General features: G+C 37.2%; 2 protein-coding genes across 2 annotated transcripts in view; one reads left to right on the top strand and one right to left on the bottom strand.

The window, feature by feature from the left end:
- Positions 1 to 1,262: 1,262 nt before the first annotated feature.
- On the top strand, positions 1,263 to 2,128 carry LOC134656782 (uncharacterized). The gene is made up of 2 exons (XM_063512306.1): positions 1,263 to 1,365; positions 1,897 to 2,128. The coding sequence occupies exons 1-2, from the start codon at positions 1,293 to 1,295 to the stop codon at positions 2,094 to 2,096; spliced, it is 273 nt and encodes a 90-aa protein (XP_063368376.1). The 5' UTR covers positions 1,263 to 1,292; the 3' UTR covers positions 2,097 to 2,128.
- A 14,071-nt stretch (positions 2,129 to 16,199) lies between these two features.
- LOC134657283 (protein I'm not dead yet) overlaps positions 16,200 to 17,454 on the bottom strand; it is a 78,907-nt gene continuing 77,652 nt past the window's right edge. The window contains exon 14 of the mRNA XM_063512866.1: positions 16,200 to 16,511. Coding sequence (XP_063368936.1) covers positions 16,224 to 16,511 — 288 coding nt within the window. The 3' untranslated portion in view covers positions 16,200 to 16,223. The remainder of the gene's footprint in view (positions 16,512 to 17,454) is intronic.

The raw sequence follows: 17,454 nt of genomic DNA, 5'->3' as shown, positions 1-17,454 counted from the left end.
AGTAGCCTTTCAACGCGCATTCCTGTTTATTTCTTCATAAGCCCCCTCCACACTCGTGCGTGACTCGCGGCGCGAAGCCGCGAACGCGAGTGTGGATTCGATTTCGCAGATCTACGAACTTGACTCTACACTCGCGTTCGCGGCTTCGCGCACGAGGTTGGCTGGAGGGCCCTATACAGAACCAAGAAAATATATTTTTATAAGTTTATTTATTTTTTCGTTAACACCTGAACAAACACCTGACCAAACATCCGATAACAATGGAGACAAACACGGCATATCACTAAACAAACTATAAGCCCCCTCCACACTCGTGCGCGGATCGCGTCGCAAAGCCGCGAATTACAGCCTTACAGGCCTGTCCAGACAAAGTCAATTTTTCGCCAATCTGATTAAATTGTCCGATCAAATCAGGACGTGCGGACGCACATTTAATCGGACAATGTAATCCATTTGGCGAAAAAATGTCTTCGTCTGAACAGGCCTTTATATAGCTATGTCCAAACGAGCTGGGCAAATCCACCGATTTGATCAGGTAAATAATTCGCGGCATCGCGCCGCGATTCACGCACAAGTAAAGTGTGGAGGAGGCTATGGTGCACGTCGCAATTTTAAATATTATTTTCTTAAGATTTATTTTTCTTCCTTAGTACCGACTAAACACCTGACCAAACATCGGATCACAATGGAGACGGACACGGAATATTAGGTACTAAACAAACCATAAAACTCGCATAATTTGAATGCGGAGAACATTCGCAGTCTACCTACCCAACAGACCGGTAGTCAAAACTATTCAATATCATCCAGGTAAATTACGTCAAATTGTTTATTTTAAATTAATTCATGTTAATTGTAAGATGTAATGTTTTTGAAAATATGTGTCCCGCCGTTTCTTGCCGGTCCCATATTGGGATACCCTCCTCCAATTGAAGAGGTGTAGGGTTATAATCGGTGTAATTTTTTTGACGTTCATAAGCGCATTCTAATATGCCTACTTGAAAATTAAACTATCTTTATCTTATTCAGAGTCTAGTTAATTAGTGGTTATGCTATACCTACTTGGTCAACCAGATCTTGTCAGTAGAAAAAGGCGCGAAATTCAAATTTTCTATGCCTTCTTTTATTATCCCTTCGCGGCTACATTTTTCAAATTCGCCGCCTTTTTCTACTGACAAGATTTGGTTGACCCATCTATAAGTATTATGTTGTAAACTGTACTTTTTTCCTCTAAGTTACAGTTTAATTATTTTTTTTAGTTACTGAACGGACGGTAGTCAAAACTATACAACATGAAATATATCTGTGTGTTGATGTGTTCTCTGGTGGCTGTAGCCTGCGTTGCTGGACAAGGGGTTCCGACTAGTAAGTTTTTAATTTAAATACATTATTATTATTGTATTATCTATATGTTCATAACACACGATATAAAACAAATGGGGTTGGCCGGTCGAAGTATTTAGCAGATGGCGCCATCATAGCTTGCCCTGTCATGTCAATCCCTAGATTTGTATTTTTTTTTTTCGTTTTTTAATGCCCTGGATGCCAGCCCTTTAAGCCAAATCTCATAGAAAAAGGGGCAAGCTATGATGGCGCCATCTATGCAAAACTTTGACAGCTGCTAAACCCATTAAAAACGAACTTACCAAAATTATATACCCTAACGTCCGAATGTATCAAATTATAGAGTCTACCTTGACACAGGGATCACCAATTAGTTTCCTAAGGGGTCCGATTTTAAAAAATAACCATCGCGGCCCGTTTCTACTTGAGTTTATTAAATAATCATAAAAATAAAATAGGTAGGCGGTCCGGATCTGGACCGAAGACCGCCATTTGGTGACCCCTGCTTGACAGCATACATTTACTAAGATTAAAATAAACACTTTTTTCCAGAGCCATGCTCGTCAGGCGAGCACTCAGTCCTCTACTGTCCACGCAAGGCCGAACCGGACTGCAGCAACCCTCAAGTGCACGACTTAGGTCGCCCGGCCGCGTGTGGCATCCCCGACTGCTTCTGCAATGTTCCTACTGTCAGAAACTTGGCCACTGGCAAGTGCGTGCTTCCTGCCGACTGTCCGAAGAATGTGACTTAGTACTCCCAGTAGTGCCTTTATGATGTGGAAATAAAGAAATTACCTAAATAGCGTGTTTTTTTTTCATATCCCTACTTTAAGCGATCAAAATACATACAAAACGAACAGTAGAGTTAGACCAAGACAAGTTTGCAATGATTTTAATAGCACACGCAGTGCAAGTGTTATTTTAAACTTCAAACTTTTATGAAATACCTATAGCAAATTTACTTTTTCCCGATCACCGGAACCAAATCTAATTGGAAATAATTAATTTATGCCGCAAAAATAGTAGACTCGCTCTATCAAACTCGCTGCAGAGTTAGCTTAGACTGTATCTATGTGATCAAATAGATCCTCTGTCCTTGTCCGAGGGTTATTTGATCGTCGACAATGACGACTTTGAATCTTATTATTAGTGTTTGTAAGTACTAAAATCAACCATTTTTCAGAGAGATGTCCTGCTGGCCATAGATTAGTATATGTTATTACAATACAATCTGGGAATTATTAAATTTATTATTATGACGTAGGTAGGTATATGCAAATGTGGAAAACGTTTACGACTGGTTATTCCTTTTTGCTTTGACTTCTAACATTCCCGTTTATAATTGCTTTTCTATTAGATAAGGATTAGCAAGTGTCACCTTATGTTGACCCCTAGTGCGTATTCGCATTATACACCTTACTCGTTGCTAGAACGGTTCGGGTCCGCGCCGAGGAGTTAGATTACTCTGGCGCAAAACTTAAATTGGCAAATTTCAGAAAATCTCGTATGCCCGAGCCTAAGACCGAGCTCGCTATGCTCGCCGAACCTCATTAAACTTCTACCTAACAAACCAACTGAACATGTATTCTTTCAAAAAATAAACTCGCTGAATCAGGTGGAGAACAGGGTATTTGACAGCATCAGGATCAGCCGTCATAGAAAATGACGTGTCGGACGCCTGGTCACAGTATTGATAGGTATACCTAACCAGTCCCAATCAGAAATATACATATAGGCTGAACTTGGCAGAACTGCGTTGTATACGCCACTCAGGTGTACGTAACACCAGTAACACCCTAGTTTGCTCTATTTGTCAAAGGCTGCGTGATTAAACGCGTCTATTCACAATTCAGCCGTTCCGACATATACATATAGGCTCTAGTCTGTTCCTGTCCGTGTATGACCCTCTTCCAGCAGGAATACGTGTTATCGGATCGCTGGTGCGACACGGTGGAGGTGGATCCGCGCGAACTTCGAGTCAACAATTGGTGAGAGGTCTCACCGAGAAAAGTGGCGCTGCCTTGTGTCGGAGGCCAAGTCTCATTTTGGGTCGCTGAGCCAACGGAGCGAGTGTTCATACACACTCGCTCGCTGTGAGTGTATGACTTACATAAAACATTCAGTATGACAATGGAAACAAACCCTGAAGCTCAATCTACTATAAAACTCGTACGGCTTGCATACAGTGATCATTCTGAACAGTGATCTTACTACGGAGTTCGGACAGGACAGACAGACAGTCAAACAAGATGAAATATATCTGTGTACTCTTGATTGCTCTTCTGGCGGTCTGCGTTAGCGGACGAGGTTTTGATCCTGCACATATCATAAAAAGTAAGAAAACTCATTTACATTTTTTTGTTTTGTTTTTATAGATGGTCAACCAAATCTTGTCAGTAGAAAAAGGCGGCAAATTTGAAAAATGTAGGCGCGAAGGGATACCGTCCCATAGAAAATTTGAATTTCGCGCCTTTTTTTACTGACAAGATTTGGTTGACTATCTTATAGTCAGTGGGTTTTAAAATACCATAGAGAAATACAAGTGCGAGTCGGACTCGCGCACGGAGGGTTCCGCACCATCAACAAAAAATAGAGCAAAACAAGCAAAAAAACGGTCACCCATCCAAGTACTGACCCCGCCCGACGTTGCTTAACTTCGGTCAAAAATCACGTTTGTTGTACGGGAGCCCCACTTAAATCTTTATTTTATTCTGTTTTTAGTACCTATTTGTTGTTATAGCGGCAACAGAAATACATCATCTGTGAAAATGTCAACTGTCTAGCTATCACGGTTCGTGAGATACAGCCTGGTGACAGACGGACGGACGGACGGACGGACGGACGGACGGACGGACGGACGGACGGACGGACGGACGGACAGCCGAGTCTTAGTAATAGGGTCCCGTTTTTACCCTTTGGGCACGGAACCCTAATAAGTAGGTAAAGAAAGAGTGGTAACTCCATACATTGGTTTTCTTACCAAAACGCGAGTTATTTCGTAGTCGCCATCTATTAACGTCAAGTAGCGGAATTATTAAGTACTGCTAGTTGACAATAAATGTCGCGACGAACGAAAACTCTAATGCTCAACAATTTTCAGCTAATATTATAACCGGATTAACCGGAACAGTATTTTCAACTGATTCTGCTACAATATTAGTTGTAAATTGTTTTAGCAGTACATTTTTCATCAGTACCTACCGACCCTTGTGATATCTGGTGGCAAAGTAGCGGTACCTACTAATAATTCCACTTCTTGACGTTAGATGTCGACTACAAAATAACTCGCGTTTTGGTAAGAAAACTGATATATGGAGTTACCACTCTTTCTTTATTTATATTTCTCTATCTATGGTTTTACACATACTACCTATAGGTAACTATAGGGGAAGTCCGGGCATAGTGAACACCTTTACCTTTGACTTGACATAACAGAAAAATTTAACGAGGAAGAAATAAAAAAAATATCAATAATAAGTCTTTATTTAATAATCTTTTAATTTAAAACAACACTAGCCTCCAATGTTTAATAGTTGCTGCAATTTTGAACAAAATGTAAAAAAAAGATATTTTATTCGCTTTGCCCAGGGTGCCGGGCAAAGTGAAACAGGCCCCCGGCAAAGCAAATATTACTCATAAAATCTTAGTGAACTTAATAATTAAGTGAAAATTAATCAACATAAGATCATTTCAATAATATTAATTAGAAAAAGCTGTTACAACTAACTTTTGATATATTTTCACTGATTTCATAAGCATAAGTCTACATGGCATTTCTGAAGACATTTTAACACAGCGAATCCACGTTCTGATAGCCATTTCCATGATGTTTGTTAGCCAGGTGCCAGTATCGATCTTTTTTTGATATTTATATACCATCTGTAACAAAATATTATCATAAAAAAAAATTACCTCTTAAATTCAAAGTTAACACCCTATCCGCTTTGCCCATTCAGTCAGTTAATTATAATAAGAATTAAAAAAAAAAACCGTTGGATTGTTTTCAAAGAAATGCGTTGTAAAAGGAAGATACTTTAATAAGCAGTAGAAGCATCTTGAATTAAAATTCGAGATAATTACTGTGACAAAATAACATACAATGTACTTACCTTTCAAAATCGAATATTTTGCACTAAAAACACATTTTGACTCGTCACCGACGACGCTCACAGCGACCGCTCCCTGTGACGCTTGCCGCTCATAGAGCGAAGGATCCTGAACATCATATAGGCGCGTGGTGCGACAAGAATAGTTTAGGACTGGGAGCCCGAATTCGCTTTGCCTGGGGTGTTCGCTTTACCCGGACTTCCCCTATCCTCCTAAGGCCCATTGAAACCACTTTCAATTCTAGTAGAGGAGATACCTATATATTTTGGGGTCAAAATAATTCCCACAAACAACTTCGAACAAAACTAAAGACAGTTTTACTTCTGGCAGTTGGCCAACCCCATTGATATAGTATAAAGAACTGGATACCCAATCAGCCGCCAAAAATGGCCCCACAAAAGTGATGTCAAAACAGATCATGCATTACTTTTTCGTTTAGTCTTGTTTGAAACGCTCAAATGTGAAGTTGTCAACAATTACGAAATGTGCCGTTAAAATATGTAAAAATAACAATGATTAAACAAGGAAAAAGGATGGAATGTATTTCTTTCGGTTAGTTCTTTGGATAGCATTACATAATTTATGTAATCTGGTGGTAATTTTATGGTTTTGAATAAATTAATTTGTTAGTACCAAAGAAGGGATGTTAAGGAACAAAAATCTAATGAGTCGATGTGAGGTCAATATTTTTTTATATTTTTATATGGAATTCATAAGAAATAATATTATGTTTAAATTCAAGATTTCCAAGAAAACCTATGCGACGTGCAAAGTGGACTGCTATTTAATTATAGCAAGAGATAGGGGTGATGCAGTTTTAAACAAAGCAAAACGGCACTTGTGTGTTCGGCCCATTTCCCTGTTTCCGACATATACACCACCAATAAGGGCTTATATCGACTAACTGTAAATGCTAAACCTGTCGGAACACAGTGACAACCACAGGATTTTTTTTATAAAGTATAGGTAGACTTTATAAAAAAAAATCCAATCAGTATCTAAATGTCCCCGTGCACCCGCGCTATGAGTAAATGTAGATCTTAAATACACAGTTATTTAATAAGTAGAATTTATTTCAAGGAAATTAGTATCCCACCAAAAACATTTTCATGTAAAATGTTGCCAAGACGAAACCATAAGGCTCGCACTGACAAAAAGTTATCAGATCTCTTGTAGAGCCAAGCTTCTAACTCTACAAGCCCTAACTTCACGAACTCTACACCTTAGTCAAAATATGTGGCTTGACCGTTTCGCTACTGTCACATGGACGTAAGGTGAAAAATGTATTCACTAGGTATTCATTATTTTTTATAATACAATAGTTCTTGGAGTAATGCTACTGTCACATGGACGTAAGGTGAAAAATGTATTCACTAGGTATTCATTATTTTTTATAATACAATAGTTCTTGGAGTAACGAAACGGCCAAGCCACATATTTTGACTAAGGTGTAGAGTTCGTGAAGTTAGGGCTTGTAGAGTTAGAAGCTTGGCTCTACAAGAGATCTGATAACTTTTTGTCAGTGCGAGCCTTATGGTTTCGTCTTAGCAACATTTTACATGAAAATGTTTTTGGTGGGATTTCACTTCTTTTTGTAAGTTACTTCCATCCCCTATTTAAAGGGTTGCGCGTGTGATTTAAGGACCTACTATTAAAAATCCTTAAATACGTACCTCGGGGCATCTTTTATACAATCTGCTTTTTACTGATGCCCCATACAAACTTCAACCCTCTTTTTCCCCTAACGCCCTTTTCCACCCCCTTTTCACCCTTACGGGGTGATTTTGGGGTTGAAAACTATTCTATGCCATTCCCTATTACAAAAACTATCTACATACCAAATTTCAACTAAATCGGTTCAGCGGTTATTGATTTCCCATACAAAATTCCCCCCCCTTTTCCCCCCCTTAGGGGCAAAAAATTTCAAGTTTTTGAATTTTTTTGTTGTTTGTGTACTAATACTATCTTACATACGAAATTTCAGCTTCCTAGGACTTCAGGAAGTACCCTAGAGGTTTTGATGATCAACAGTGAGTGAGTGAGTCAGTGACGAAATCGGGGTTTTTTAGATATGCATAAAATCTTAAGTATAAGAGCTATGCAATTGAAATTTTTTATGTTTAATAAGTCCACTATTGACACCATATCCCGAGAATTTTGTTTATCTGGTATAATCCAAACCCAAGTTATGAGGGTTCAAAAAAACGACGAAGCACTTCGAGAAAAGGTAGGTAGTGCCCTTACGCTTCGCTTTGCTCGTCTTGGCGGGGGCACTACCGTGCCCCCAGATTTAAAGACGTATACTTACGAATTAAAAATTTAATTTGTTTGAATTTGAACCACGAATTAATTTTATTTGAGCTCCCGATTAAATTAAATTTGTTTTATTTATTACTTCAATTGGTTTTCCTGTACAGTAATACATATTAAAGTGTACCAAAGTGACTCCATTCGTTCATTATTCTCGTTTGACGTAGTTTGACGTAAATACGTTACGTTTAGTGCCATCGGACTAAATTTTTTAACAGTGTTGGTACTTATGTTTGCAAATTTGACACTTAATGCTTACGACATTAAGCTCTTTTCTGTACGAAACATTTATCTTGACTCAAAATTTACGTAAGCGTTTTTATCATCAATGCAAATGGTGCGAAACGTCAGTGGGATCCACATTTCTTGACGTTTTTGTTCTGCTTTGTGTGTCTATTTCTTTTATATTAAGTCAGTGGCCAACCCCATTACCAGCCAGAGAGAATTCCTTGTTCGCGATAGCCGCAATAAACGCAACTATGAATCTTATACAGCAGTGTTTGTACAGTCACCACACGGGATTGTTATGCTATTTAGGGTTCTTGCTAAATTGGACATTCTGTAGCGTATAAAAGTATGGAACAACCTGAAATTTAGCTAGGACCCTAAATGGCGCAACAATCGCGGAGCGTGATGGTACCTACTAAAACCAACCATTTTTCAGAGGAATGTCCTCCAGGCGAGCGCTCCGTGTACCACTGCCCGCGCATGGAAGGGCCCGATTGCCAGACCCCCTACATGCACGACTTCAGAGACAGGGCGATACATCCTTGCTTAGTTGCTGACTGCTTCTGTGAGCCGCCTACGTTGAGAGACCGCAGCACCGGCCTGTGCGTGCAGTTTTATAAGTGCCCGAAGTACGAGAGGCAGTAGTTTGTCACAAGTTGTTTTATTATAAACTAGCGGGTTAACAAATTATACACAAACCTTCCTCAAGAATCACTATCGATAGGTGAAAAATCCGTTCAGTAGTTTTTGAGTTTATCGCGAACAATGCACACTCCAGCCACTCCACACGGAATGTATCCATGTTAGTTACAAATATGTGACGTTATCTATGAAAAGGGACCTTATTGTCGATGGCGCTTACGCCATTATTAACGATGCTCCGATATAAATACAATGCCGTGCGACGCTGATGCGGCGTAAGCGCCATCGACAATAAGGTCTCTTTTCATAGATAATGCCCCATATTATATCTAGAAATAAAGACACGTCAGCCATGTAGCCATGTAGTTTGTATTTTTATCCTCATAACCATGAACGAATTATAATTATATGGTCCTTGTCATAACATAGCATTATATTTGTAGAAGTATTTAGCAGTAAGATTCGTTTTAGGTGCCTCTATTAATAACATTGTTGAAACCACTAGACTAGATCAATAACATAAACACAACTAAAAATTTCAACCATTTATTTCTTAAATAACAACAATACACATCAGTTTTCTATTTACACAATAAGTTACGTCATGCTCCGTGGAAACCCCACTGTCTGTTTTGTGATTTATTGAAACGTAATGCTGATGTACACAATATGTACTGAATTAGAACATACTTTAAAAAAATTGTACCTCAATAGATCGAGAGTACAATAAACTCAATTTGGACTTGCTGTAGAGCATCTCCCCAGCAACCCCAAAATTTATTTAAAGAAAATTCACGTAAATACTTACTTTTTAGCAAATAAGACGCTGAAAAAAAATTGTACCGTGGTTTTTAATATTGAATCTGTTAGCCATGGCTAGTTAAATTACCTAATTGTCGCCAGGACGCAAGCGCCTCCAGCCGACTTCTCAAACGTACAAAACTTTGTATTTTTATATACAATGGGATACACACATTTTATTTATGTTATGAACTTGGTTTCTCGTGAGAGTTCCAATGTTTTCTTGTCAACCAGCAATAGTGCATTGATCATAAACGCACTTACTTATTTTAAGTTGAAATTTGGCACACATTTGTGACGCAAAGACTAATAACGTAACGTAAGTAAATAAATGTATTTTAAATATGGAAGCCATTTTTGGGGGGTAAATGAGAAAATAAAAAATAAAGTTTTTCAAACTATATCGTGTTATAAATCAAATAAAAGAGCTCATTGTAAGAATCTCAATTTTTTTTTTATAATTTTAGGATAGGTTTAGGACATAGTTTAGCAGTTATTCAAGAAAATAGGCAAAAAAATGACCATTGGGTTACCACAAAATAGTTCTTTACCTATAGATAACAGGAAAACCTATTAGGAATGTGCAGTCAAGCGTGAGTCGGACTTAATGTACCGAACCCTTGGAACGCGAGTCCGACTCGCACTTGGCCGGTTTTTGTTCCAGGGTTCCATACTGGGGTCTTATGAAACAAATGAATTCTCCACTAAGATACATACAGATTTTAAAATGTGGAACTCAAGCCCTTTCATAAATGATACCCCACTTGACCATAGAGAAAAAAATACATAGAGTGCTCACTCCATACATCAGTTTTAGTACCAAAAAGACTATTAGCATCTTGCATCGAGTAGCGGAACTATCAGTACTGCTATTTGACCATAGATGTCGCCACCGACCGGAAAGTCTTATGCCGTTGAGATAAGACTTTCCGGTCGGTGCTACATCTATTGTCAAGTAGCAGTACTGATAGTTCCGCTACTCGATGCTAGATGTAGACACTGAAATTAATAGTCTGAACTGATGTATGGAGTGAGCACTCTATGTATTTTTTTCTCTATGACTTGACCTAGTATCCAGTAACATTGCTGGTTGACAAGAAAACATTGGAACTCACCAGAAACCAAGTTCATAACATAGATAAAATGTGTGTATGTATAGTGTGTAAATATAAAAATACAAAGTTTTGTACGTTTGAGAAGTCGGCTGGAGGCGCTTGCGTCCTGGCGACAATTAGGTAATTTAACTAGCCATGGCTAACTGAATCAATGTTAAAAACCACAGTACAATTTTTTTTCAGCGTCTTATTTGCTAAAAAGTAAGTATTTACGTGAATTTTCTTTAAATAAATTTTGGGGTTGCTGGGGAGATGCTCTACAGCAAGTCCGAATTGAGTTTATTGTACTCTCGATCTATTGAGGTACAATTTTTTTAAAGTATGTACTAATTCAGTACATATTGTGTACATCAGCATTACGTTTCAATAAATCACAAAACAGACAGTGGGGTTTCCACGGAGCATGACGTAATAAGTTTTAATATTTGAAGCCGAGTTCCATAAAAAACTTACAAATGTGTCAGCACTTCAAATAATTTCAACTACATCTATCTACATCTGAGACAACAAATAATATATGATTACAATATATGCCTATATACAATAATACAAAATATATTTTTCCTCCAACAGTCTTCAAAATATAGACAAGATACATAGAGAAATGTAACTAAATTTTATTCCATGTCACCCGTCTTTATAAAAAAATAAAGGACTAGCCACACCGTAACAAAATCTTTGCCACACGGTTTACGCAGCAAAGTACATGCTAAAAATTAGAATTATTTAACACATTCATTGCCACCCGGCCAAACAAGACATCCGCGCCAGACCACAAAAATTTCTTCATATAAAGCTGTAGTACCACGATCCCGACTATCGGGTCGTCCGGCCTGGGAACGAAATCGTAAAATACCCGAGTCGGGATTTCGGCACTAAATGTGTTAAGCTAATTTAGAGTTTATTATTGTAAAAGAACTGCGTAAACGTTGCGGCAAATTTCTTTGTGGCTGTTAACAATCCTTCACATAGTATTTACTCCGTTTAAAGTTAGTGTTTTTTATTGTCACAATGAAAAGTATTTGTACAAAAACTAAACATATTTATTTATCGTCTCAATATAATATATCTACAGTAGTTTTGAGACTTCTCGCCTCCAAAAATATCTACACATTCACACGTCAGGCGCTCAACTAAAATAGTTAAAAAATAAATTCACTGTCAAATGAAAATGCATAATTTGTCATTGACTTGAATAGTTTGCCAAGGCATAGAGAAAAAAATACCAAGGTCAAAACGTTATCCGCTCCTTAACTCTTTACCAGGCTGACATTTCAAAAATGACAATCGAATGTCAGTCTTAGGTACTCATCGAAAATAGAGCACATATTTGAAGTGCCGTATGTGGGAAATATATATCCCTTAGCCTGGTAAAGGGTTAACTGGCAATGCATGAAACTTTTTACAAAATATGATCAGTTAGTGCAATGCTTTATAAAAATACTGTGCTAAATCTTTTGGCCTTGAAACTATTTATTATGGCAACTCGCAACACTGAAACTTATTGCACTTTTACTAAACAATTTAAATGTAATTATTACATTACCTACGTTTGTAAAAATTTCGTTCTAAAATGCAACTATTATTTCTGGCAGCTTCGGACATTTCTAATAATTGAGTTGACTGGCAAACTTTACAATATTAAAATATTACAAATAAAGATATAAGATGCAATTTATATTTACAATTCTGTGAAGAATTTCGTATGTGACAACCGTCAACTCAATTCTGTTTTGGGTAATAAATAGAGATTTGCTTAAGGCAATTCATATATAAAATGATTATAAACAGCTTTAGGTATCACAATTATGCTATCATAACATATCATATTCATTTAATGACTATTATTCGGGCTGATAAGTTTCTAAAAATAAATTTAAATTTTTGGTCACAATGTATTTTCGAAAATAGGTATATCTTGATTGTACAATGATTTGTCAAGAAATATATCTATATCGGATTTTTTAAATCGTACTTTAAGTATAAGTTTCTTTTTCTGTAACAAATTGACAAAAAAATCAAAAAATGCTCAGAAAAAACTCTCAATCTCTGACTCTGCACAGACTTTGCTACGAAAATGTGTGAAGATGTCACCATAAACGTTAGTTCTATGAAAATAGGACTTTTATAATGGTACCGCCACACTTCGTCACGTCAAAGTCGGTCGGTTCAAAAATGTAGACGGACTCTACACACAAGTACATTACATTTTTTATTGAAGTTTCACAATAATTAAACTATTTCAACATGATTGTGGCACCAAATAATTCGTCAATAAAATGAGTATGAATCAGTACACCACCCTACCACCAAACTCATTCAATCATAATTCGTTTAAATATATATAAATCAAAGACTTATTCATTGTGGAACAGTAGTCAAGTCTAAGGTTTACAGCGTGAGTAGATGGCGATTTACATGATTAATTTTAATTGTAAATTGACTAACTCTTTTGACAACCAGAGGACAGGTACCCCATAATGTACGGACCCGTAAAGCTACATCTATGGGTTAATCAACTTTTTCTTGTCACACGTTGCTATGGTTACGGTCTCCTGAGTCACTCTTAAAATTTTAGGTTTTTCCGAACATGGTACAACAGTTCTTCTAACAATCTATGCTACTATTGTCTCCTCGCTGATGGGACAGAATAACAACAAAAAATAGTTGATTGACCCCTATGCTAGCAGGCAATTTCGAAGATATCTTTAGACTTACCAACTCTTCTACAATAAATAACTCTTTGGTATACAATAAAACCTAAATACGCCTCAATATCGTCACCCTAGTTCACAGTCGTACTAATTACGGGGAAAATTTGGTCGTAATATAGACCTTATATATGCGCAATATAGTACTAATTACAACAACATTTTCGCCGTAACTAACTAAACGGAGTAGCCATTAACAAGCTTTCCCCTCTGTCGAAAATAGGCGGCCAACGGTCATACACAATGTATGGACTGACGTTTATCTGACATGGCTATTTTTACGTTACGCATACATTTGACGTTCCCCTCCCCCGCAAAAATCGGCAGACTGTTTTGTACAGAAAATTACAGACAAGGCGTCTCCGTTTGATTATATCCTCTAAGCGTAACTACGACAAAAACGACGTGACGATTCAGGTTCATAATGCCATGTCTTTCACTCTTGGTCGGTCTTAACAAGGGTAAAGGAGATAGCATAATGATCTCAGTCGCCAATTGGTATTCCGGCAAGTATAGTACGATTGTGAACTAGGGTGACCATTATCAACTACTTACTGGCGAATATTTGAACCATTGATTCATATTTCTTTAGATCTATTGATTGACATATAGAAAAAGCATTCGGAAATAGGATTTTATATTAAATCCATCACAGCGGGTCATAAAGGCATATAAAAAAATGATATACTGGGTGATTTAGACTATATTCAAATTTTACTATAGGTATGGACATAGAAAACATTAGCCGAGATATATAAAACAGCCGATTATTGTTCGTTTTGGATATGGTCCCATACAACTAGGGAACAAATCAAATTATTTTATGAAAATATTTTGATGTTTTTTTTTTAACCACGGCCGGCGATGATTTTGCGGCCACCGGTGGATTTGGTCACATTTTCTTGAGTGTATGATATCTATTTCAGATTATGGTCCCATAGTAAAATTATTCATGTACATAATCATCTCGGAAAGCGATGATAAACCAAGAGGAACATCCAGTATAATATAGAAAAAGTAATGACAGGTTATAAGATATGTATAAAATGCAATTAAAAGCAGTTAGAGCTGTTAATACTCTTATGCAAACTTTAAAACTGAAAAACAGAACGCACATACGCGTTTCTGGCAGTAACTTATTAAATTTGACCGCTGTGTCGGTGGGCGTGACATGAAAATGCTGTTTTAATATGACAAAATGGAAACAATTAGGAAAAAAGGATCCAACCACTATCTGTTAACCTTTTGAACGCCACTACCGTGCGGCGCGTCATCGTGAACCTTGTCGGAATGCATTAAGGTTGATATTGGGTTATAGCCGCGCACATCAGTTGACGTCTTTGCCCATTGGCGGGCAAAGGGTTAATACAATTTTAATTTCCTGTCAAAAACATAAGGATAACTTTTGATGACGACCGGTCTGGCCTAGTGGGTAGTGACCCTGCCTGTGAAGCCGATGGTCCCGGGTTCGAATCCACCCATAGTACAAGCTTTGCTTAGTTTGGGGCTAGGTTGATCTGTGTAAGATGTCCCCTAATATTTATTTAATTATAGAAAAAAAAAACGGTTTGACCCTTTTCGCTAACAACGTCCAAAAATCAATATATCATGCTGTATATGTATAGTATTTCACTTATGTTATGTAGCTTAGTTTGTCTTATCTGATTTAAAACATTTACTGGAAGATACCCCGAATAGGGATAAGTTTACCTCTGTACATGAATACAAAAATATATTTAAAAAAAAACCATTATAGGTAAATTGGTTTGAATAAAAATGAGTCCATTCCTTGTACAAAATGCTTGTTTAATGCATAGAACTTTTATGTGAAAAATATCTATTGAAGTGTTTCATGCAATTTAGCGATAAATTTAGTGTTTTTATTTTTATAGTTCTACAGTTCTTCTATTTCTTCATACAACATCTTTGCAAGTAGGATTTCTAATATTTTACATACTAATCGTGGCGGTTTTTCGTACAGAAACTATCTGTAGTTTCTGTTGTTTCAAACTGATTTGCTTAAAAGGTCTTTGGCTTAAAATTAAATCTCGGTAAGGTAGCTAGGCTAGGTTAGAAGTAAGGGGTTAGAAGAACATAGTTTATTTTGCTCGGGGCAAGACAAATGGTATGAGGATTCCATACAAGTGCTTGTCTTGCCTCTGTGATAGTTTTACCCCACCTTACCTTAATACCTAATTAAACGTGACTTTAAATTATCAATATAATTTTGATCAATTTATGAGAAACAATTTCGACTCAAATATGCCACATTCACATCGTGTATCGAAAAAAATATTTGTTAATTGAGTAACAATTAACAATGGATTTTGAATCTTATTATAACGCTCACATAGTTCATTTACACATACATGGGCATTTGAGACTTATTGTAGGGAGCTCTTGTGTTGCCCCCTAGTTTACTATCGCGAAATGTCAATGTCAAGTTTAAATTTCCGATTTAGGCCACAAGATGGCAGAGCTTACAACGCCCAAGATAATACGTGAGTTGTATATCCTCCTAAGTCCCGATGTCCTATTTTAGGACAGATTCAAATCGAATTTTGAACTATAATGGAATAAAATAAGATTCCATATTCAGAACTGCGAAAATGACTGGGACTTAAGAGGATAGGCAGTATTGTAAATGTCAAGTTTAACCTCCTAAGACCATGCGTATAAATTTTTGTACATATTCCAAAAAAAATAATTGAACTTTCATTGAGTAACTAAGTGCCACTTGCATTATACCACTAACCCGGGGTTAACCGGTTAAACCGTTAACCCAGTGTCAAATTGTACTGGTAACCATCGTAACGCCAGGTATAACCATTTAACCCCGTATTAGTGGGATGGTGCAAGTGGCCCTAAGGGTTACAAATTCAAAAACAAAACAAATGCTTCTGGGTCTCAGAAGTTTAAGTTTCCGATTCATACAAGACTAAACCTTCAGCAAATCCTTCTTAAACTATCTCTTAGCGACATACTCACAATTGATAAGACCCTTTAATGCCGAATTAGTCTGCGGCAAGCTACAGGCAAACCTGTTGGTGCCGTTCAGGATATCATTAGTGGTGGTATTATTACAGTTGAGCTGCAGGCCAGGGGTCTTGGGGGTGAGGGGTTGAGGGGTGTCGTCGAACAGGTGTAGGGCTGCGATGTCGTCTCGCTTGAAGATGAGCGTGTCCCCGTAGAGCGGGTAGGAGCCCCATACCACGAGTGTGGTGATGATTTTGGGGCCGATGCCGCCGATGGCCTGGAAAATTAATAATTATTATTTTACACAAAACGGACTTATAAAGTAAACCTAGGCATATGTTGTTAGTACTAGACGACTATATTTATATACATTTACAACGTGGGCCATTTTATTTAAAGTTAAATTGTCCCCTACACTTTTTTTTTCAAATTTGGGATTTTCATGTTATTTCTACTCAGAATCATGAGCTCTTTTGATCTTAATTGGAGAAAAAAAGTGTCCCAAAATTTCCATATATTTTTCGATCTTTCCATTCCGTGACCGCCATACAAAGTCTATGAAAAATGGTAAATAAAAACCTTAGGACATTTTTTTTCTCCTATCAGGATAGAAAAAGCTCGTGATTCTGAGTAGAAATAACATAGAAATTCATAAATTTTAAAAAAAAAGTGTAGTGGACAACTTTAAATAAAATGGCCCACGTACGTACATAGATAGCCTCCCAAGGCCCAGCCATACAAACGAAACATCCAAAATTTGCCACTGAAATTTGAGCCAAAATCGTGGGAAATAGAGTTGATTTTGCGTTGATTGAAAATTGAACGAAACAAAGCAAAAGCGACTCTGTTCCAATTGAACATGTTTAAATTACATCGGACTGAATAAAGTCTATTTTTTTATTCGGTAGACTGAAATGACAGTTCATAGTATGAAATGACATTTTATGTTCATACTATGAACTGTCATTTCAGTCTACCGAATAAAAAAATAGACTTTAGGTACTATAGGTATCTACTCGACACTAGGCCAAAGGTATGGTGCAAACTTTTCGAGCGATAGCGCCATAACTTTGGCCTACTGTCGAGTAGATGGCGTTAATTTTTGATATTTAAGAAATTAACACGTATCAGTGAAAAAATAAGGATCAAAGTCAAATGGCGTTCTAAAAGTTTTAATCTTCTGTCGAAAGATGGCAGTAAATATACTGCCGCTACATAGT

The sequence above is a fragment of the Cydia amplana genome, chromosome 19 (genome assembly GCF_948474715.1).
Source record: "Cydia amplana chromosome 19, ilCydAmpl1.1, whole genome shotgun sequence".
NCBI classification, from domain to species: domain Eukaryota; kingdom Metazoa; phylum Arthropoda; class Insecta; order Lepidoptera; family Tortricidae; genus Cydia; species Cydia amplana.
Note: the sequence above shows the minus strand (reverse complement) of the source record. Positions and strands in the feature narration are given on the sequence as shown.